Raw genomic sequence first — 24,487 nt, 5'->3', positions numbered from 1 at the left:
TGATGGGATTGGATGCCATGAGCTTCAAGTTTTGAATGTTGAATTTTAAGCCTATTCAACAATAGTACAATCTAAACAAGGATATTCACTTTTGAAGTATATCTTACCTGTTAAATTTTTTTTAATGTAAGATATTCAATTCTACAAATGGTCAGCTGCCTCTAGTATTAAAAATGATTTTTATAATGTACGTTTGTAAAGGAATATTAATTTCTGTTTATGTAAAGATTATGAAAAGGATATTTTCCCCATCGTTACATGAAATTTATTGTTTGTGTCAAAGAAGTCCATTTTTTGCTTTTTGAGCAGATTTATATCTTAGTAAAGAATTGTTAGCCACTCTGTACACTGTAATTTAGCTATTAAATTTTTAGACTGTTTAGTCAGGGTACAAATTCCAATTCTACCAGCTCTGTTATCTTAGGGAAGTTTGTTCATTCAGTCATTCAGGGAACATTCACTTAGTGCGGGTTATGTGCCAGTACTTTTCTAGGAGCTAGTTTCTGTGTGGAGGAAGTGCGGGGGGAAGCAGGAAGACAAGCCCGAAGGCTATTAAAATAGTCCAGGGTGGACTTCAGGTAATGGCCAGTTGAAGAGATCAGGGAGTTCCTCCAGCAGATAGCAATGACAAACACTGACTAGATTATTAAAGACAATAATTGGAAGTCTCTAGAAGATAACCAAACAGGGACAGAAATATGAGAAGAGTTTCTGTTGAGAGATTGCTTCTGATTGGGAAAAGCTGTGAGTTCATGACTTTCTTGCGGGGCGTCAATGGAAAACGACATCCTTCCCGGCTCAAGATGGTCGTGACAGAGTTCAGATCAGAGCAGATGGTAATTGAAGAAGCATCTTCTGAAAGGAGGGCCACCGGACTGAGATCTAAGATATGAATGCAAACCTGATCACTGGACTGCACACACCCATGGACTGCAGCCTACCAGGCTCCTCCGTCCATGGGATTTTCCAGGCAAGAGTACTGGAGTGGGGTGCCATTGCCTTCTCCTGTAACTGCATAATGATACACTAATTCAAACTTACTGCTATGGGGGAAAAACACCATTTAATGAGACATGAAGACAAAGCACAAACCTGACTAAGGGGACACACGCTGTGGACCACAGCACGGCTATGACCAGAGCAAGTGGGGGGATGAGAGAGGGAAGATGCATGGGTAAACTACAGCTCTGGGGCTGGAGGTGAGGGGACGACTAAGCAGACAACAGGATGAGACAGGAAATCAAAACCAATGATGAACGCAGACACACCGTCAGAGAATTCCAACAGCAAGGAAAACATATACAGAACAGTTCTTTTACAAATTCTCGGAAAGAAATCAAGCATGAAACCACAGAGAAATTGTCAAAGAGTTTTAAATATCAACTAATTAGCCAGTGATGTAAATTATAAAAAACAGTGTGTCAAAAGACCACAAAATGGACTAGTTACTACTTCACATGACCCAGAGAGTCCAACAAAAACGCTGACAAAGCCAGGGGGATGGTGACCCCTGAAAAGACAGTGCTCCCGAGGAGGTGTACAGGCTTGCTGCAACTTTGACAGAGGGTGTTCCCCAAAGTGTACACAGCTTGGGTAGCAAAAATCAAAAGGCTGTTTGAATTCCTGTATCAAAGGTTAGAATTCAGGGCTGGAGGGATGACTGGAAACTTGGGCTGGATCGCCTTGAGAACAAACTTAACCACAGAGAGATTGAACCTCCCTCCCCAGCTACCCTGCCACCCCCAATCTGACTGTCACGTGTACCCAAGTCTTTATCTGCCTGCTGAACTACACAGGCGCAGGGATGTGCTGGGGAGAGGGTGCTGTAAATCAGCAGCTGAGCAGACACTGGCTGCTGCATGGGGAAGGGGAATCAGATTTCAGTGTGGGTCCAAGCAACTTCGCTTTTCTTAGTAGAACAACAGCAACCAAATCCTTAGAGAAATAAGCAGCTCCCCTGCAGTAAGTTAACCACAATGCTGCTTTTCAACCAAAAACTGCTCAATGTGCACAGAAACAGGATTGCTCAAAACACTGATTGCAAGTGAGCCCTGATGCTCATTGTAAGTAGCTGTGTTCAGGGAATTAAAAGTGTGACCCGAGGTTGGGGGTTGGGGGTAAGTTAATAGGAGTTGATCCTGATTGGGCTCAGATGTTGGATTTAAGTGGCTGTTATAAATATGTTCACAGAAGCAGAACAAAGTAGCCTAATAATTAAAGGGAAAGACAAGAATTGTATGACCTCCCTTACAATTCTTTTAATTGGAAGAGTACATACTCATTGACCCATAATTGTATTAATATTACACAGTGTTACACGTTATCTCTTGCTGATAACACGCTCTCACACAGCGTGTGGGTCAGCAATTCAGGAGCAGATGGACTGGTGGATCAAGCTTAGGGTCTCATGGTTTCACAGTCAAGATGTTGCAGTTGCTGAAGGCTTGATGGAAGTTGGAGAACTTGCCTCCACAGTGTCTCACTTACACAGGTGACTAGTTGGTGCTGCCTGCCAGAACAAGGCCTCTGCGTCTCACCACGCGAGCATCTCCCTGGGGCTGCGTTCATGGAAGCTGCCGTGTTTGCAGATGTATTTGTTTCTGTCTGTGCTCATGCTTGGGGACTTGGCCGGGTCATAGCCTTTGTCTGGTGCTGGGGCACTGTACATGTTTTCATATGTAAATAGGGAAGAGTGTGGTCTGCGTGCCAGTGCCAGCCCAGCTATGAGTTGCTCTCTGTCACAGCTGATTGCTATTGTAATTTTTCTTTCCTTTTTCAAAAGAATAATATTACCTATCTTACAAAGGTGTAGTAAAGATGAAAGATGATGTGATCTGGCTCCTGATACAGAACTGGGAATGTAGCATGGATTCAACAAATTGTGGCTAATAAATGATGAGGGTTGTGGTGATGATTGTGATGGTGATGATATAATTAGGTCTTTCTTTCCTTGGGAAAAATATAGATGGTCAAGAACCTCTGGAAATGTATATGCTCCTATAGCAACCTATATATCTCATATATTAATATGTCATGCGGTTTTCATTGTCCACTGACTTCTCTGTCTGCAGTTAGATTAAAAAACAAAAGTACAGCATTTCCATTTTTCGTTTTTGTGTTCTTAGCATATTGAACAGTTTCTGGCATATAGATGAGTAAATTATTCTTAAAGAATGAAGTGAAGCATAGATCTATAAAGAATGTTATTGAAGGCACTTCTGGAAATACAGTACTGAACTAGATAGCTGTTGTTTCTGATATTATATTTATCATCATTGTTTTTATATGGCTTATTCTAATAGGCTTTATAACTTAATTTGAGAAAATAGAAAACAGTAACTATTCTTTCCCGCTGTGAAAATGCAGTACTGAAGATTACGGAAAGATACCCTGGGAATCTGGAGATAAAATCAAGGCAGGCATCATTTCAGGCTAAATTTTTTAAAATTTTATTACATATATAGTTGAGATTAACCATTTGCAGAAAAAACAATCAATAGTGATACCTTGTAAGTACTTTACTAATAAACAAGTATTCTATATTTCATCTCAGGGATTAAGATTTTGTTTTACCCACTTCAAGGGAACCAAACTGTTTTTTGGAAGTAATGATTATATATGTAAATCTGTAACATTCTCAAGTGAATTATCTTTTGGTCTTCAGGAGGTAATTGGTCTTCCTAAGTATAGAGAAATCTTTTAAAAGCAAAACAGAAGAGATATTCTGATTTAGGATAGCCAAAATAGTTTATGAAACAGAAATAGATCAATACTACACAGGCAACTCAACCAGCTACCCAGCTTGATTAAGATTTTCTTTTATAATATCTGGCTTTATCTGCCCTAGTTGCAATTCTAAAATTAGGAAAGCGTGCCCTCTCAAATGAATGATATGGGCTGTTGCTGTAAATGTATTTCTCAGTGTAAATCAATAAATTATAAAATCAGTTTCTTGTAAGTTTGCTTAGAATCAGTTTTGGAAAACCTGTTCAGCTTTAAGGAAATACAGTTCCTGTGCCTGTGAAGCCAGCCTCCGTGACTTTGCCAAAGCCCAGGGCTGCTCGGAGACTCTGCCTGAGCCTCCAGGGCCTCTCCTGACTCTCTCGGCATATGGAGCATCTGCTGTTTCTTGTCATCACCCGCGTGATCCTTACCAGGCATGGGTGCTGAATAAAGGTTTAGAATTGGTTCCTTTTGGTGAGCACCTGCATGATTCATTTGCTATCATTTTAATTGAACAACACAGGAAGTTTTTGCCTATGATAGATTATTTCATTGAAGTTTCCCTTAAATTGTTTTTATTACATCTCAATAGATTAAATTGCTTTTTGGCCATTCTAAGTATTTTTTGTTGTTGATGGTGATGGTGGTGATTATAGTGAATTAAAATTACACTCACATTTAATTTGAAACACATGAAACAAAAGTACTTTGGAACTAGAAAGTGAGAACAGCAGAGAAATAATTAGTGTCATCTGTTTTACTCTGTTGTGTTTAACTTTTATCTTTTCACTCTCCATATGTATTTTCCTGAACTGTTTTCCCTTTTCATATTTCTTGGATCTTTTTAGGAGACTTCAAGTGTGGACATAATTTCACAGGACAAAATGATAGTGGCAAGTGTCAGCCCAGTTTCTTGGGTTGCTACTGTAATTATGTGTTAAGAGTGAACAAAAATGCAAACACATTTGTGGGAATATGTTTGGATATTGGTCATCATTTTTAACTTAATCGATGTATAGAAAGTGCTTCTGATTGTTCCTTTTAGATGGGGCCATTTGGAACTTGAATTTATTTTCTATTTTTTAATGGTTACCTGCCTCCCCCTGCTCCCACAGCTTCTGATTTCCCTCATATCATTCAGTTATTAAGAAGCTGAGTAAAACAGAGTTTATGGAGATTCCTCTTATCTATGGCAGAGTTTTCCATCAGCCTATTCAAATTATATTTAGCCAATCTGAATAAATTTAAGTGTCTTCCATTTATCTAGATACTCATGTTATTTGTTTGAATTATCAAATCATTAACCTGGAAATTTGCTGGAAATTTGCTGTTATGGTAACCTGTCTTCATAGTTTTATCATGATTTAAATTCTTAAGTTGAATTTAAGAATTCATGAAGCCTAGAAGGCTTCATGTCTAATGGGGTCTACATGTATTTTTTTGTTTTTTTACCTCTTCACTTCAGTGGTTAAAAAGGTCCTCTATAAATGCCATTGGCAATCTTCTTGTTACATTGGCTCATAATCTGCCAGTTCTTCTTCCTCCATTTCTCTTGCATCTGCTGCTTCCCATAGCAAATAGTTCAGCTCCCTCCTTTTTCAATCTTGTGAAAAAATTTTAGCAATAACTTCCAAATTGTTCTCGCTTTCAGACTATTTCAATTGCTTCTCCATTCAAACTGCTTTCCAGTTATCTTCCAGAATCATAGTTCTCGTCTTGTTATTCCTTTACTCAAAAGTCATCTAGTGGGTCTACATTTCCTACGAAACAAAGCTCTTCACCTTCGATGTCATCTATTATCTTTTCTCCAGCTGGAACCTCAGCTGATAGTGTAAGCAAATAGGAGACAGCATGTGCAGGATATGGGTTTTGTGACTGTCACATACAGCTTTGAATCCTGTCTCTGTTACTCTAGTGCTGTGTAATCTTGTGTGGGCTTCCCTGGTGGCTCAGATGGTAAAGAGTCTGCTGGCAGTGTGGGAGACCGGGGTTCGATCCCTGGATTGAGAAGATCGCCTGGAGAAGGAAATGGCAACCCACTCCAGTATCCTTGCCTTTTCTGAAAAATTCCATGGATGGAGTAGAATCTTGTGTGAACTAGTAAAGCATTTGAGCCTCAGTTTCTTCATTTAAAAAATGGAAATCATAATTACTGTCTGAAAGGGTTGTGTAGAAGTCAATGAGATAACCTGTTAAAACCTGGCACATAACTGAGTGGGCATTTAATAAACATTAGCCATCATTTCCATATTCTGCTTTCCTCACATAGAAGAAGATAGACTGAGAGTCAGAAGACTGGGTTCTAGTTCATATCTAATTCTGATTAGCTGTGTGTCTTGCACAGGGCAATTTGATCTCTGGTTCCTCTGGGTTTTCTAAAACCAGCTTGAACATCTGGAAGTTCATGGTTCACGAATTGCTGAAGGCTTTCTTGGAGAATTTTGAGCATTACTTTACTAGTGTGTGAGATGAGTGCAATTGTGCAGTAGTTTGAGCATTCTTTGGCATTGCCTTTCTTTGGGATTGGAATGAAAACTGACCTTTTCCAGTCCTGTGGCCACTGCTGAGTATTCCAAATTTGTTGGCATATTGAGTGCAGCACTTTCACAGCATCATCTTTTAGAATTTGAAATAGCTTAACTGAAATTCCATCACCTCCACTAGCTTTGTTTGTAGTGATGCTTCCTACCTAAGGTGTTCATTGGAAGGGCTGATGTTGAAGCTGAAACTCCAATACTTTGGCCACCTGATGCGAAGCGCTGACTCATTTGAAAAGACCCTGATGCTGTGAAAGATTGAAGGCAGGAGGAGAAGGGGACGACAGAGGATGAAATGGTTGGATGGCATCACCGACTCAATGGACATGAGTTTGGGTAAACTCCAGGAGTTGGTGATTGACAGGGAGGCCTGGAGTGTTGCGGTCCATGGGGTCACAAAGAGTTGGGCACAACTGAGCGACTGAACTGAACTGAACTTGCACAGGGCGTTTAGCTGTGCAACAAGGAAGCATCAACTTCCTCATCTAAGAAGATGTCTAGGGTGTGCATCAATAACTGAGGCAGAAGAAGAGCCAGCCTGTCTCATATGGCTTATAAACATCTCTTGAATGACCAATAAATATATATATATATAAAATATATTTTTTTTAAGCTAACTCACTTGAGTCTAGAATTGCAGCTTCTCTTAAAAGAAAAAAAGATGTGGCTCCCCAAAGTTCTAAAGGTAATGGCTTCTTGGTTTGTGGACTTCAGGCACTTTCCGTGTACCCCTGAAAATGTATTCAGGAGTTTGCTTCTCAAAGGAGACCAAGAACCAAAGATAGCTATGGATCGTCTGGGGAAAAGACTTCTAGTGTTGCTTCTAGTGCACAAAATATAATGACAGAGTTTTTACCTCCAGATTTTATTAGTTCCTCTTGTTAAAGCCATGATCACAATGAAGGCCTGAGTCAAACTGAAATTTTTTTTTTTTTAATCTTTATTGAATTTGTTACAATATTGCTTTTGTTTTATGTTTCGGCTTTTTGGCCATGAGGCATGTGGGATCCTAGCTCTCCGCAGGGATCAAACTCGCACCCCTTGCATTGGAAGGTAAAGTCTTAACCACCTGAAGTCCCCAAGCTGAATCTTGAGATGAAAAAGCCAGTCATCATTGGGTCATGTCAGTAAATGATTAAACTTCCCACATGATCTGACTCCAGGTCATCTTTGATTATGAAGATGACTGAAATAATAGGATGTCAGTTCTGGATTTCTAAGATGCGTCTTCAACCACAGAGGAAGGGACAGAGTATAGGGGTGCAGTATTACCAACGCTTCTCTTAGTCATTCTCTCGCCACCCATTTATCTAATACTTCTGCTGCCTTGTTGCCTGAATGTGCCGTGCATTTTTCCCCTCCCTCATTTTTTTCATGTAACTCTCTTTGCCTGGAACTCTCTCATGGAACATTATCTATTTAACTTATGCTAAATCTACAACAGAACTAGTCATTTTTATGTTGTTTTATTCCTTCCTTTATTAGAGCACTTAGCATGTTGTGTTGTAATGACATGTTGCCTTCAACCCTCTTTTTCTGTGTGTTCCGGTATTGTAAGTGCCATGCGGTAGGCTCTCGTTAAATGTTTGTTGAATTTAATAGGTTAGATAAAGAGTGTATGGGCATTCCAGGTAGACAGAACAGTGCAAGCAAACAGTGAAGGTGGAAAACTGTAAAACGTGGACAGTAGGAACATAAAACCAAGTATTCACAAATGTTTACATAGCTCAAGTCAGAGTAAACTATTGCAGCCAATATTCCAAACATCTATCATGGGTATGTTTGCAGTCATCCATCCATGGGGACACTGGTTAGGATCCCTTAGTGGTGGTCTAGAGATGCAGGATGTGCCTAGTTTAAGACGATGGCAGTGAGAATGCAAAGGAACTGATAGTTTTAAAATATATTGTATGGAGAAAATAGGTAGTTCTTGGTGACTCTTTTTTATATACAGTTCAAAGAAATGGGGAAATCAAAGCTAATTTCAAGAGATTGATTGTGGGAGTATCTTGAAGAATAATAATGAATGGTACTATTAGCAAAATTAGGAAAATCAGCTGAGGGAGCTGGTTGGAGAAATAATGCATTCAGTTCTAGATATATTGTGGTTGAGGTCATCCAAATAGAGAGATTTAAGGATTCACATTCATTGACCCCAACCATTCACAAACCACCTTAGATTTTTAGAATTAGCTCCCATGTTTTATTTGAGTAGTATAAATTATCACTGCTCTGGGCGACAAAGACCCAGAAGTGACTAAAGCGAATTTAATTCTATTGCTATCTGAGAGGAAGGGGAGGGCAGTCCTGGAGCATCTCTTCTCTGACCTCTGCAAGATCAGTATTCTTCAGAACTTGCTGTGGTCATTGATGGACTTAAGAATAGCTCTTAAGGACTGTCTCTAAACCTTACAACCTCTGGGTGCCTGACTATTTTTATAACCTAATTTATTTTCGCAAAAATTACTTAGCATCTTCTTGTTTGTTGTTCAGTGGCTCCATCACTTCTGACTCTTTGCCACCCCAGGGACTGCAGCATGCCAGGCTTCTCTCTACTTCTAAGTGTTAGTCTAAGCATCTTCTTAGACTTAACACTGTGCTAGGTGTTACGGGTGAATACCAAGATGTAGAAGGCATAATCTGTCTTCAAAAATTCACATTCCAATAAGGAAGGTAAAAGACATAGTACTTGTAGTACAAAACAAAATGGGAAGATGAATGAAATATTCCTTTCTTTTGCAGAATTTTATTATAGTTTCTTCCTATTTGATGTGGTCAGAGAATTAAATTATTATATTCTTTCTAGATTAAGTGATACATGAAAATCTGCAGTCTGAGCACTGCCCAAAAGAAAATGCTTTTCAATCTTTAAGTTTTTAAAAAAAAATTATTTAATTTCCAGCTATGTGAGACTGCTTTTATCCAAAAGTAGTTGATTTCATTTTCTAAATAAAATTTTTCAACATTGTTATATTTGAAATATTAAGCATCCTGCTGTAGTAAGTATTTGAGTTTTTGTATTGTTTCACAGGTTAATTTTATAATTCTCCACAATAAAATTCTAATTCTTCCCTTCCCCTCCATGCCCCTCACATGTCAAGCTGTTTCTCATTTGTTGTTTTATTCTTCTGTGTGTTTCTTAGGAATTTTTATGTTATTTTAATGACAGTTGAAGTAATCTTCCATGACAATTATTTTTTAATTTAAAATATGACAATATTTTTACAGTTTATGCAGAATTTCACCACACATGGCTCTATCTTTGTCAACAGGTATTTCTCAAAAATTATTCTTAAGTGACTACTCTGTTGACTATGAAGGTGTTATCTAAATACAGTGAATCTATCCTTTTGTCTACAAAGCTCCATTTATAAACTTTTCATACTCCTTAATACTTTATAATATTTTCTACCAAAGACAGATTTAATAATGTAAATCACCTTTATACTCCAATATATGAAAAAAAGATATTTGGAAGTATGATTTTGTTATTATCTATTGGGAGGGTCATTTTTAACCTCACAAACTTTAACAGTGTAATTTATTTCTATTTCTGCTTTTTTTTTTCAATCTTCCTTTCTTTCTTCTTGTTCACCTAGTGTGTGAATTTTTTTTTAATTTATATTTTTAATCAAAAAGAAAATATGTGCTTCATTCTTCTGGATTAGGTGGTTGTATGTGTCATTTAAGCTATCTCTGGAATTACACAAAAAGATATCTACCTTACCTTCATTCAGTTCAGTTCAGTCGCTCAGTCGTGTCCAACTCTTACCTTCATTAGAAATTGAAATTTAGATTGTGCAAACTAAAACTATTTAGTCACAGAATCGGACACAACTGAAGCGACTTAGCAGCAGCAGCAGCAGTGTGATTAACATATATTTTGTCAAATGAAACGGAGTGACCTGTATGTTTTGGTAGCTCATATTATTTATGTTTTTTTGTTAGATGGGTATTATCTAAAAAACTCAAGACTAGTAACTTAGACCATCAACAATAAGAGAAGATTTGTTTAATACCAGAAATACTGGAAAGAAAGGGATTATCTTTTCAGGGTTGGATTAATTTTAAAACTGTGAAATTTGTATTAAGAATTAATAGCTCTGTCAGTGACTAAAAGAAGAATTTTAGGTTGTTTTAAATATTTAAAATGATCTGAAGAAGCCAGAGGAAAAGTACTTAGTTGAATTGTCTGTTATAGTATTAACATTGGGCAAAGTAAAAGGTGAGGAAACAGTAAAAGATAGTGATTCGTAATCTCTTAGGTCACAGATCCCATTAAAAGGCTAATTCACATGAATGCTAAGTACCTCTTCCTTAGGAAAAAGGCATATATGCTCACAAATGGACATAACACTTTACAGATGGCTTTAGGTGATTCGTAAGCTTCTGTAGCTCTTAGACCTCAGGATAGGGACCACTGGTTGAAAGCATTTTTAGTATAAAACTTTGTGACTTCATCTTGATTTAGACCAGTATTTGTACTCATTTTTTTTTCTTGTCACTTTTTGTTCCTTATTATGATATATATCTCCAGAATTTTCTTTAATCTTTATGAAGTTCTGAAACTTCCCATGTGAGGGGAACTGTATTTCAGATGTAACTGCAGAATATCTGACCAGTATCTTTAGGCAACACCAATGACAATTACTGAAACTGAATTCTTCCTCTTACTTGATGATTAAAATCAGAATGGTGAATGTAAATGTAAAGTTAGGTGGGCATTTTTTTTTTGCTTATTCTGTATTCTGCAGCCGCCTTGAATAATGGCCCCTAAAGAATAAAATTGATATATTTTTTTTATGAATTATACACATCATTTATAAGAATTAAGTAAGAGCAAGATCTGCTGGAGTTATGGTAGGAACTAGATAGAGAAAGTGTATATTTAAAGCAAATTCCTTTTGCACGTTCTTTTTGCTAGGCAAATGATTACAACTGTATTCAGTTAAGAAATAGTAGAATAGACACCCATTTATTTTGTGCTAATGTTGAAATGGAGGTAATGGAATTTAGAATAAGAATAGCAGATAAAATTAAACTCAAGTTAATGAAATACACAATAGAGAAGAGTATAATTTTAAGGGAGAACTGTGACTTTTTACTCTCTCAATATTTCTTAGTAGCAATTTAATTATATTTACAATTACTGTTTACTTGGGACAAAAAGTCCTTTATTTTTCCTGCCTCAATAATAAACAAACTGGAAAGTCTTTTTTTAATTCTTGAAAGCCTGGAAGTCTAGGCCCAAATCAATGTGTGTATAGAAAGGAAATATTGGTCTTCTCAGTAAGAGATCAATAGCAATGTTAATTACTAAGATACTGCCATCCTTGAGGTATTGTGGGGCAGTGGAGCTTACAGTGGTGTTCAGAAAACAACAACTGAAATAGGAAATCTGTCTGTGGTAGAAACAAGAGAAGAACCAAGAGATTGATTTTAGCACTCACTGCAGTAAGGGTTCACTTTCAAAGCATTCTTTACAACGATCAAGCAGTTTTTCAAGTTTTAGAATCTAGAATTTATTTTGTATTTTACTAACAAAATCATATTTGATTTTTTAAATTGAATTTATTTTTCAGAAAATATTTACAAACATTTAATTTATCCCTCAGTGCTTCTAATTTTAAATGGAGTTTGAAGTTGTAGAATCTCATCATCTGTCTCTTGATTTTGGTTATTTTCTGAAAAGAGAGACTTCTGATAAAGGAAATTAAAGCATTATAGTAAAGCAGACTTGACCTCTATATTAGGTCTCTAAGGCATGGTGAGGATTAAAACCTAGCTACCAAATTTCATATCAAAATCAGTAAAAAGTATCATTGGTAATAATATTCTCTCTTGAGCTTTCAAGCTGATTCTAGGACATGGTGCCCACTGCTGACCATGGGCTGCCATGTACTGAGAAGTTCTTGCTTTCATCCTACTTATACTACAAAACCCAGTGCCAGCTCTTAGACTTGTGTCTCAAATTGCAGCTTACCTGTCTCTATTTATGTTTTCATTCTAATGACTAAGGACTTGCATCCAACCTCTAGAATCCAAACTTCCTTTTTCCCAGCAGGCCTGGTGTTTAGAAACTGTATTGGTCACTGTTTCAAGTTCTTCTCTAGTAGCCTATATGGTACTCTGGGCCTAACGTTTGAGTATTTTCTATCCCATGTTTTTCTAACAAAGTCCCAAGTGTCATGTCAGGAGGCTTAGTTACTTAATTTGGATGTAGTGGTTTGGGAGTTGCCTACTGTATTCTAGGCTTTTTTGGATGAGTGTATATGTACACAAATACATATATACATGTAAGTATATGTCTGGTTTGGTGGTTTAGTCACTAAGTCATGTCCGACTCTTACAATCTCATGGACTGTAACCTGCCAGGCTCCTCTGTCCATGGGATTCTGTAGGTGAGAATACTGGAGTGGGTTGCCATTTCCTTCTCCAAGTGTATGTGTATTTGTGAATATTCTCATATTTGTACACATGCTTATGATTCCCTGATGGCTCAGTGGTGAAGAATTCGCCTGCTAATGCAGGAGACATGGATTTGATCCCTGGGTTGGGAAGATAACCTGGAGGAGGAAATAGCAACCTCCATTTTCTTGCTGGGAAAATCCCATGGACAGGAGGGCCTGGCAGGGCTCATGGGGCCACACAGGGACTGAGTCCCTGAGCACACACACACATATGTGCTTATGCATGCGTGTGTTCCTTAGGATATTGTAAAGTAGATATTTGCCCCCATTTTATAGATGCAGGTATCAAGTCTTATAACAGATAAATAGATTACTCATGGCCATAGAGGGAGAGACAGTCTGAGAACCAGAATTCAGACTTAGTTCTTGCTTATTCATGTGCCCATTCTAGTCATTGAGTGCCCTATATGATAGGAAATCATTCTAGGTTTCCTCAGGACACAGCAATGAACAAAGATCTGTCCTCTGGCATATCACTATGTCAAATGATGATAAGTGCTATAAACACTGATGATCAGTGAGGAATGAGAGCTGAGAGAAGCTGCAGCTTTAAATAGGGTTGTCAGAGAAGTTTTCACTGAAATGGTGACATTTGAACAAAGGCTTGAGGGAAGGAAGAGAGAGAACCATGAAAATATCTGAGGGAAGATGGTATCAGAGGAAAAGACAAGAGGAAGGCCTGAGTAAGCGCATCCCATGTGACATCTTGAAAGAATTGTAACTGAGAATGACTGAGCTCTCTGGAATCCACACTGCACCTTTGTTGCCCCCATGCTTTGTAAATAAGACACTACATACCATAGATGAATCACCAGTCGTTAACAAATTAGCTTTATCCGGTTCAGTTATTACTTTGCACGTAGTAGGTATCCTAGAATTGTTTATCTTTTAGCAAGTTTATTTTTTATATAATACCAAATCACTTTCCTAAACTGCTGTTGTTTTGTATACTGTTCTTATTTCCTTCAAATTAAAACTATGAAAAAGGTCTATTAAATACTATGTATTTACTCTAAGAAATATTAGAGTAAAAACTGATTTTCCTAGTCGTATAAATAATTGAATTAAATGTAAAAATGCTTTTGAAATTGTTCCATATACTTTATACATTCATTGTGATGTGATGTTGGCACAATAAGGATATGGATATCAATTTCTTGTTAATTATGTCATTCTTTCTAAGAGCGTAGTTTAGTCTTGAGATAACATTTTTTTCATTTCATATGCAACCATAAATTATGCTGGAGCTTTTGTAAAAAGTTTCCTAGCACATAATTGAGTAACATATATTGATTTATTTTAAAAGGCCGCAGTATATATTCTGTTTCTGCCTTATTTAGATTATAGGGTTATGGGTATATTTAAGCATTCATAAAATTTAATATACCCCATGTTTAACTTTTGTAATTCAGCAAGACAGCTTTAACTTTTGATCGAAGTCTGGTAAACAAGTATAAAAGATTGAAGCCTAAAGTCAACTCTTGTGGAAATGCTTTCAAATGTGTAATTAAACTTGCATCGACTTTAAATTTCCATTTTAGGAAACATGTAAAATTCATCTCAACCAATGCTTATTGAGCATTGTACTTTGGAAATTTTATTGCTAAGTAAAAAAAAAATAAAATTACTATTTCGGTAACAGTGGTGGTGTTAAGAGTCTGAACCATGGCAGTGATGGGCAAGTTAAGAGGGGGCAGTTCCAAATGCAGGACATTGTTCCATTAGGGTTAATGGGTGACTGGATATGTTTATTGAAGGAACAGGAACATTGAAAATGATGTAAAGATTTTTAACGTCAGCACTGGGTGACTGATGCCAGTGTTAAACAGGAGAGGAAATAGGAGGAGGGCAAGTTTTGGTGAGCATAAGAAGGTTCATTTCAGTTTGGGGCCTTTTGAATTGGAGACATCTGTAGGTCATTATGTAGTAGTGAGTCCGTAACATTTCTATTGTTATTAAGAGGGCACTGTTGATGTCTTCCTGAAATGGGGGACCATAGGAAATTTTCAGGCTGAGTGATTATAACAGTCGTGACCTTTGCCCTAACCCCTATAACACAGGTAAATGTCAGAATTTAGCACATAGCTACATTTTATCTTACCTCACTTTCTAAGTGTTCTAAATCACTTTTGTCTCCCCTTGCGATTGTAAACATCAGGGCTGAGATGAGGATTTATGCTCTTCCAACAGGCTCGGCAGTACTCTTGAAGTCTTCATGGTGGCCTTGGTGATGACTACTGTCACAGAATCTTAGAATTTGTTTCTCCCAGTGTGCCTGGTGGTGCCACAGTAGTAAATGCACTGAGGAATTGCTTGCATCCATCCATTCATTCATTTCCTGCGTACTGAGTACCTGCTGTGTGCAAGGTGTTATAGCTTTCCACCTAGGTGTGAAACAGTGGGGGTGCTTAGTTTCCACCAACAGAAAACCACAACAGCATCATAAAAACTTTTACTTTTCAGGGACTTATCAGTTGTTTTATATGTAGAAATTACTCTTTAATTTCTTAATCTTGAAATCACTTGTGGTAAAGAGGAAGCTGCTGGGGGGAGTGAGGACAGTGAAATGATTAAGAAGATAAAATGAGTTTGAACCTATCTTAAGATATTACCATTATTGATCTCTGCCAGAGAGAACTCTTGTTAACTTATTCTGACAGATCTGCCTGGAACTCTTTTAAATGCTGTCTTTCCTGATTTTGTTTCTTGTCCACCAAACTCAGCGCTGTGGAATGTTGATTGAATGTGGGAACACAGCCTTGGCCCACTTGCCTTGCTGCTTAATGTTTGTGGGAACCTGGCTAAATTGCAGCTCCTCCAAGTGTTGATTTCTTCCTCTGTGAGTGTGGATAGGAGCACAATATAACTATCTGATAAGTCTTTTCCATTAAATATCAATTGTTTGGCTCAGCGCCTAAGCGGTAGTATATGTACAATAAATGTTAGCGGTAATAGTGATGAGATAATTGTGCATCCTAACTCTGTCCTCCTTAAAGTGCTAGGTAATAGTCTAGTAAAATATCAGACATTTAGTTTTGAAATTTTATTTATATTAAATATTAATATTATATATTCATTGTTTCTATTTTATTTCTAGCTTTGAAACATTATTATTTATTTCTCTACTTTGAGATTTTCATAATCCAACATGTGTATGTATAACCTATCTTTCCTTGTGCATTGATCTCTGCTGTAAAAAAAAGTACTCAGAGATATCCTGATCTCATATTTAATAGAATTAACTTCTCCCTTGCCTCTTTGCTATTTTTGCTCCCTCATGCCCAAGTCTTGTAAGAAACTTCTGTCTTGTAAGAAACTTGTGTCTAATCTGTCTTGTAAGAAACCTCTGTAGGTGGACAGAAAAATAAGAGTAGATAAAGACAAAGCATGTAATAAAGCAGAGCAGATAATTCCAGTAGAGGGAGATATTGGCAAAGTAATCAAGGCACATAATATGCAGGTGCACCGGGCATCAAATTTAAAAATGAAGCTTTTCCTGGGTACAAAGTTTAACTAATCGAGAGTTAGTTAAATAATAAGTTGAGTAACACTGTGGTTTCTGTTTTGCTAGTTGCCAAACCCAAGCTCAGTGAACAGGTGTCTGGGAATGCACTATGCAGACTGCAGACCCCGTTTCCATCCCAGTGGAACTTATGTTTCAGAATAGCAGAGAAGGTGACCATTGACACCTCTCTTTCTCTGAATCTCTAAGCATCTTAAATAATGGAAGTTACAGGTTGGATCATTTGAAAACAAGTCACAAAAGCTTTATTTTCGTAACTCAAAAAATTTTTTTCACAGATTTTTAGATTATCTGAATAAACTGGTATAGCCTCAAACAACAGGACTGAATCAGAACACTATCTTTTTTTATATAAGTAAATTAATAAAAATATAGTATCTTTGCAATTTGGATCTCCAAATTTCTGAACTTACTAGGAGGCCTATAATTAAAAACAAATTAACAGCATTAATTTGACTTGGATGGGAATTTTTTCATATATTTTCAGTAGGATTGATTCAGTAGTTAAATTGCTTTGAACGTTTACTTTTCCAACAGAAACATCACATTTCTTTCTGTTGGCAACCTTGTCCAATAACTGACTACTTTAATAGTCCCTCTGCACTCTGAGATTTAATGCTCTTATTTCTATCACACTCTAAGAATTTGTAGCCCTTGTACGTAGGGATGTTGAGACTGCCCTTAAAACTGAGACTCACTTAATAGTTGACTGAGTTTTCCCCACTGTATCATGCCTAAATATTGTGATGTAGATTTTATTATTTTTGGCTGCATTAGTAAATTCAGTTTGTAAAATGTCCAAAGAACTTTATATAATATACAAAATGTATTTAAAATAAACTTGTAGTAATCTTATTTCTACTTAATTGATTCAGAAATGGAGATTATACATCTCTGCTAATTTTCTTGTTAATTTAGTAAATATTGCTAGTAATACTATCAACTTAATTAACTTTCAAACAATACTGTCTTAAACATGTAGTTTTTAGTTAGCATTCTGTAAACCCTCATCAGTTTTCTTGCTTTTAACTTTTTCCAGGAAGCATCATTGCTTTTCGTGTTTAAATAGGTTTTTATAATTTCATAGGTAACTTTGGAGGACCATCAATGCTAGAAAAAAATTTCATAGCATATATTGCAGTTTGTCTGGTAGAACCTAAGTTGTTCCCTAAATTGCACCATGCTTTTGTAAAGTGAACATTTTAAATATTTTATTTAATCACTAGATGTATTTTTTGATTATTAAAAGTTTTTTTGGTAAATGGACTTGAAAATGAACTACTCTATCCAAAGAGTTTCTTTGAGCTACTGCCTACAAATCAGAATGCCTTTTTTGAAAAAACCTTGATAAATAAATTAACATGCATTAAAAGTGGCTATAGACAAATGAAACTGAACAAATAAAGAGCAAATCTATACTATGTATATTCATTGGAATAGGCAAGATTGTGCTGCAGTAATAAACCTAAAAACTCAGTGACTGGAAACAATGATGTTTATTTTTCGTGTGTACTGACTGCATGTTCCTTGTAGTTTGACAGCAGCGATGTCTTTGTTGTCATATCTTGGGGACTCAGGTTGATGGAGGTTCTATTTTGACACGTCTTAACAATTACAGTTCTAGGCAAAGAAAGTGTAGTGAATCTTTTGATATTTTTAAAACTGCTGTCTGAAAATGGCATAGTTCATTCACCTTGGGGAGATGCAGCCACATCTGAGTTCAACAGGGTGTATGATCCTCACACAGAGAGTGACGCAGGGTGTTTAAAGAGTGGTAATTCGCTCTGCTAAATCAGAGAGCATTGGGCAGCTATCAGTAGTTTCTATCTGAAGCTTAGAGAATGTCTGCTTTAAACTGACATTGGAAGAAAATGAACAGTTTTCACATAATCATAACCTGATTAATTTTAGAGCTATATTGAGAGTTTATTGAACAAACACACATGCACACACATACAAACACACCATGGTCCAGTGAATCAGGGTGCAGGGACTTCTTTATAATAGCATTTATACCAGTGAAGGGCTTCCCTGATAGTTCAGCTGGTAAAGGATCTGCCTGCAATGCAGGAGACCCCGGTTTCATTCCTGGGTAGGAAAGTTCTGCTGGAAAGGGACAGGCTATCCACTCCAGTATTCTTGGGCTTCCCTTGTGGCTCAGCTGGTAAAGTATCCACCTGCAGTGCAGGAGACCTGGGTTCAATCCCTGGCTTGGGAAGATCCCCTGAAGAAGGGAAAGGCTACCAACTCCAGTATTCTGGCCTGGAGAACTCCATGGACTGTATAGCCCACAGGGTCATAGGAATCAGATATGACTGAGTGACTTTCACTTTCACCATTGAAAATATTGCTGTTGTTCCACCTGCAGTGTGGACAGGGTGTAACAGCATCGGATGGACTGACCTTCTTTAAATATATGGTTGTATGTCAGCCAGGATCATTCATAAATCTAATGACCATATTTCAGTTTAGCATGGTTTTAAATGTTTTTCTTTCCTTCTTTCTTTTCTTGGTTTTTGAAAGATCAACAACAAAAATACCAAATTATATGTGGAATCTAAGTATATACTTGTATAGTGTATTACGAGAAAACTAGCTGCTATGAATAAATAGCTAATAGTTTAAATAATAAATATAATGGAACTGTTAGTGATATTGCCAAAATTCCCACCAAAATGAAAATGTAATTTGTTGTAGGGTCAATGTTTTTCATTTTTTTATAGTTTTTAAAAATTTATTTTTAATGAAAGGATAATTGCTTTACCAGTATCATGTTGGTTCCTGTCATACATCAGCATGAATTAGCCGTAGGTATAAATGGAGAAGCTCTATACAGTCAGCAAGAACAAGACCAGGGCTGGTTGAGGCTCAGATCATGAACTCTTTATTGCAAAGTTCAGACTTAGATTGAAGAAAGTAGGGAAAACCACTGGACCAATCAGGTATGACTAAATCAGATCCCTTATGATTATACAGTGAAAGTGACAAATAGATTCAAGGAATTAGATCTGGTAGACAGAGTGCCTGAAAAACTATGGACAGAGGTTCACGACGTGGTGCATGAGGTGGTGATCAAAACAATCCTCAAGAAAAAGAAATGCAAAAAAGCAAAACGGTTGTCTGAGGAGACCTTACAAATAGCTGAGAAGAGACAAGAAGCAAAAGGCAAAGGAGAAAGGGAAAATATATCCATCTGAATGCAGAGTTGCAAAGAATAGCAAGGAGAGATAAGAAAGCTGTCCTAAGTGATCAGTGCAAAGAAGTAGAGGAGAACAATAGAATGGGAAAGACTAGGGATCTCTTCAAGAAAATTAGAGATACCAGGGGAACATTTCATGCAAAGATGGGCTCAATAAAGGACAGAAATGGTGTATACCTACAGAAGCAGAGGGTATTAAGAAGAGATGACAACAATACACAGAAGAGCTATATGAAACAGATCTTAATACCAGGATAAACATAATAGTGTGATCACTCACCTAGAGCCAGACATCTAGGAGTGCAAAGTCAAGTGGGCCTTAGGAAGCATCACTACGAACAAAGCTAGTGGAGGTGATGGAATTGCAGTTGAGCTATTTCAAATCCTAAAAGATAATGCTTTAAAGTGCTGCACTCAGTGTGCCAGCAAATTTGGAAAACTCAGCAGTGGCCACAGGACTGGAAAAGGTCAATTTTCATTCCAATCTCAAAAAAGAGCAACACCAAGGAATGTTCAAACTACTGCACAGTTGCACTCATCTCACATGCTAGTAAAGTAATGCTCAAAATCCTTCAAAATAGGCTTCAAAAGTACGTGAACTAAGAACTTCCAGATGTTCAAACTGGATTTAGAAAAGGCAGAGGAACCAGAGATCAAATTACCAACATCCATTGGGTCAGAGAAAAAGCAAGATAATTCCAGAAAAACATCTACCTCTGCTTCATTGACTATGCTAAAGCCTTTGACTGTGTGGATCTCAACAAACTGTGGAAAATTCTTAAATAGATGGAAATACCAGACCACCTGCCTCCTAAGAAACCTCCTAAGAAACCTGTATGCAGGACAAGAAGCAACAGTTAGAACCTGATTTTGAACGACAGACTGGTTCAAAACTGGGAAAGGAGTACATCAAGGCTGCATATTGTCACCCTGCTTATTAAACTTATATGCAGAGTTCATCATGCAAAATGCCAGGCTGGATGAAGCACAAGCTGGGATCAAGATTGGCAGAAGAAATATCAATAACCTCGCATATTTGATGACACCACCTTTATGGCAGAAAGAAAAGAGAAACTAAAGAGCCTCATGATGAAGGTGAAAGAAGAGAGTGAAAAAGCTGGCTTAAAACTCAACATTCAAAAAAACAAAGATCATGGCATCCAGTCCCATGACTTATGGCAAATAGATTGGGAAACAATGGAAACAGCAAGAGACTTTTCTAGGCTCCAAAATCACTGGACAGTGAGTACAGTCATGAAATTAAAAGATGCTTGCTCCTTGGAAGAAAAGCTGTGACAAACCTAGACAGCATGTTAAGGATCAGAGACATTACTTTGCAGCAAAGGTCCGTCTAGTCAAAGCTGTGGTTTTTCCAGTAGTCATGTACAGATGTTAGAGTTGGACCATAAGGAAGGCTGAGCTGAAGAAGTGATGTTTTTGAAATGTGGTGTTGGAGAAGACTCTTGAGAATCCCTTGGACTGCAAGGAGATCCAGCCAGTCCATCCTAAAGGATATCAACCCCGAATATTCACTGAAAGGACTGATGCTGATAATGAAGCTGAAGTGCCAATACTTTGGTCACCTGGTGTGAAGAGCTGACTCATTAGAAAAGACCCCGATGCTGAAGAAGATTGAAGGCAAGAAGAGAAGGAGATGACACAGGACAAGATGTTTGAACGGCATCACCGACTGAATGGACATGAGTTTGAGCAAGCTCCAGAAGATTGTGAAGGACTGGGAAGCCTGGTGTGCTGCAGTCCATGGGGTAGCGTAGAGTCGGACACAACTGAGTGACTAAACAACAGCAACATGCATATGTCCCCTCCTCCCCACCTATTGCCCCTTCCCAGCCCTCTAGGTTTTTAGCCCCAATTTGAGTTTCCTGAGTCATACAGCAGATTCTCACTGGCCATCTGTTTTACATATGGTAGAGTATATGTTTTCATGCTACTCTCTCCATTTGTGAGAGAGTACAAACCTTCTCCTTCCCCTGCCCTTGTGTCCCCAAGTCTGTTTTCTGTCTGTGTTACCATTGCTGCCCGGCAAGTAGGTTCATCAGTACCATCTTTCTAGATTCCATATATATGCATTATTATACAATGTTTGTTCTTCATTGATTGTTTTTTAAATCTCCAACCAATTAGCTAGTAATTGCTTATTTTGTTGCCAACATTTCTCTTTTTGTCTTGATTTTTTTAGATGTTACTGGTTTTCCAAAAATATTTTGTGAAACGTCCCAAAAGCTGGTAAATGTGAAAGCGTTTGCTCTGGCTGCAAAATGTTATTCTGTACAAAACTTGGGGATATGTACTCCTTTTGATCAGCTGCTTGTGGCCCTTCGTGGAAATCGAAAACAGAAAACTGGTAGGTGTGTTTGTGTGTGTATGTATGTTTTTTAGGCATTTAGAAGTAATGTACTATTCACATATGTCTGTATTTCCAACATGTTCTTAATTTGTTAGACCTTGTATCATGAGCGCTGGTAGACTTATCTGTTCTAAATGAATTGATTTTCTTATGTGCCATATTAAACAAACAACTTAAATCTCCACATTTTTTTTTCCTGCATTGTAGACTAGTTATCAGTCTTTTCCTTTGTGGTTGTTTTATATTTCAACTAATATTTTTAATAGTTATATGAGTCTTTTTCATTTTATTAATTCAAATTTGATTCATAGTAGCTAAACTAGTAGATATCTATCATATAGAAACCGCAATAGGATCTCTGTATTATTTTCATATTTAATTACAGAAAACATGATCATCAACTGATGATTCTTACCACATTTTATTTCTTTAGTAGCAGTATGTTAATTTTGTTTTATTTTTGTTCAGATGAGAATGTGAAACTTGATGAGTTTATGAATTTGAAAAAATCTCACGAAGTTCAGGCAATGTCAGAACTCATCAGCAGTATTGCTGAATACTGTGGAATAAAGCAGGTAATAAGAGTATTTCCCTATATATTCTCGTGTTAAAATTACTACTGTTTTGGGGGGTAACATTCAAATTTCCTTTTCTACTGTCCTCGTCTAGTCTTTAAAACATCATTAAGTAACAGCTATTGTGAGATATGCCACATCATTTCTGATCCTTTAAATATGCCTTCACTACCCAATACACTGCAATTATAACCAATTTATACTAAAAAGAAGTTATGGCTATTAATATTTTGCTACAAATTTCACTCATTTCAGAGTGGATCGAGGCTATGGTGATTTTCTTATGTTGTAATTCTACCTTGAAACAGCATTATGAAGATGACTACCTGCAGAATTGTTTACCACTAGGTGTTCCCAAGGACCTGGGGTACCAAGCTGTGGTCGGGCGCATCCGCCCCATTACTGTAACGCAAAGAAACCTGGATTCTTTCTTAGTGTCAGAACCATAATGCATTCCTGTTGTCAGAAATAGCCTTTGAGAAAGGTAGCATTGTCTGAAAACAGATGCTAAAATAAAAATCAGTGAGTGCCTATATTGGCCTATAAAAATAGTCATTTTTCTTATCCCTACAAGAACATCTATGGGGGTCATGGAGGACTTTCCCTTCTTCAGTTTTTAAGAGGCCTTAGAATCTTTTCCATGTATTTGTCCAGACTTCTAGAGAGTTTCAGGATGGTTAGAAAATGATTACCGCTTGAGCCAGGCTTGCAGAACCACTTACGGCACATAGATCTTGAGGGTAGGAACTAAGGCAAGAGCTGAGGCAGTAGCTTTCAACCTTTTCACCATGGGTCATGCCCAAGCAGTACCTGTCAGGATCAGTAACAGGCTCACCATGATGGTGATACCCAACCAGAGTAAAGGGGGCAAGTACACAGTAAAACATAACCAGCTGCTGCTGTGTGTAACATATGAAGGAATATTAGAAGCATACAAATGAATGGGAAAAATAAGCAATTTACTGATGACTACATATTTTATGGTACCATTTTTAAAAAGCTCTTAAAATACTGGTATGTTCTTAATGCAAAAAAATATGCAAAAAAAACATTAAAGAAGCAAGGGAATCATAGACAATAATCTGATAATAGTTGTTACCTCTGGTAGGGGAAGCAGGGAGATAGTATATGGAAAGGAACATGGTTATATGGAATGTGATTACTAACATAACCATCCCTAGGTTGGCTGGTGGCTTCATGGATATAGCAAATGCTACTGGATGCCTTATTCAAATACTGTTGGGCCTTACCACATCATGGTGGCCCAGCTACTTTCTGTCCTGGCAATTGCTATATTTCTTTCCTTGTGGATTTTTCTCTGTGTGCTGAAGTGTGGCACTGCCTGCATACACATTCTGGGGATTAATTCCTCCCTGTGTGCATCCTTGAATTAATGACTAATACAAGTTAGTAAACAAATACATCAACTCATGGACTTTCCAGGTGGCTTGACTCTGAGGTATGTGTTCTACACTGGCTGTCCGAGTTTTCCAGTGGGATTAAACCCAGGTTGTTCTAAAGTCATATTTTGCCCACAAACACACCTTTTGTTGGGCTGCCTTCCTTTCTCTTTTTTCCTTCTCTGTTTCCCTATCAGTGTTTTCTTCACCTCCCAAATAAATCACTTATACTTAAATCTTTGATGAGTATTTGTTGTTGTCCTTTATATCTTTTCATTTTGACTATACTTATTTATTTATATGAAATATTATATAATAAATTTTAAATTGATAAAACATTAATTTCTAAAGTGCAGAGAAAAAACTTGAAATAGCATGTTTCACATTGTTGTTCAGTCGCTCAGTTGTGTCTCATTGTGACCCCATGGGCAGCAGCACGCCAGGCCTCCTTGTCCTTCACCATCTCCCAGAGTTTGCCGAAACTCATTCATTGAGCCAATGATGCCATCCAACCATCTCATCCTCTGTTGCTCCCTTCTCCTCCTGCCTCAGTCTTCCCCAGCATCAGGGTCTTTTCCAGTGAGTCGGCTCTTTGCATCAGGTGGTCAGAGTACTGGATCTTCAGCTTCAGCATCAGTCCTTCCCGTGAATATTCAGGGTTGATTTCCTTTAGGATTGACTGGTTTGATCTT

General features: G+C 37.4%; 1 protein-coding gene across 2 annotated transcripts in view; it reads left to right on the top strand.

The window, feature by feature from the left end:
• Positions 1-24,487, top strand: part of METTL25 (methyltransferase like 25) — a 108,423-nt gene that overhangs the window by 1,601 nt on the left and 82,335 nt on the right. For both annotated transcript variants that reach the window (XM_040234492.1, XM_040234491.1), the window contains exons 2-3: positions 21,653-21,817; positions 22,289-22,395. In XM_040234492.1, the coding sequence (XP_040090426.1) occupies positions 21,653-21,817; positions 22,289-22,395 (272 nt within the window). The remainder of the gene's footprint in view (positions 1-21,652; positions 21,818-22,288; positions 22,396-24,487) is intronic.

This window comes from Oryx dammah, unplaced genomic scaffold (assembly GCF_014754425.2).
Source record: "Oryx dammah isolate SB20612 unplaced genomic scaffold, SCBI_Odam_1.1 HiC_scaffold_29, whole genome shotgun sequence".
Lineage (NCBI taxonomy): Eukaryota > Metazoa > Chordata > Mammalia > Artiodactyla > Bovidae > Oryx > Oryx dammah.
The sequence above is the reverse complement of the archived record's forward strand: the minus strand, read 5'-3'. Positions and strand labels throughout refer to the sequence as shown.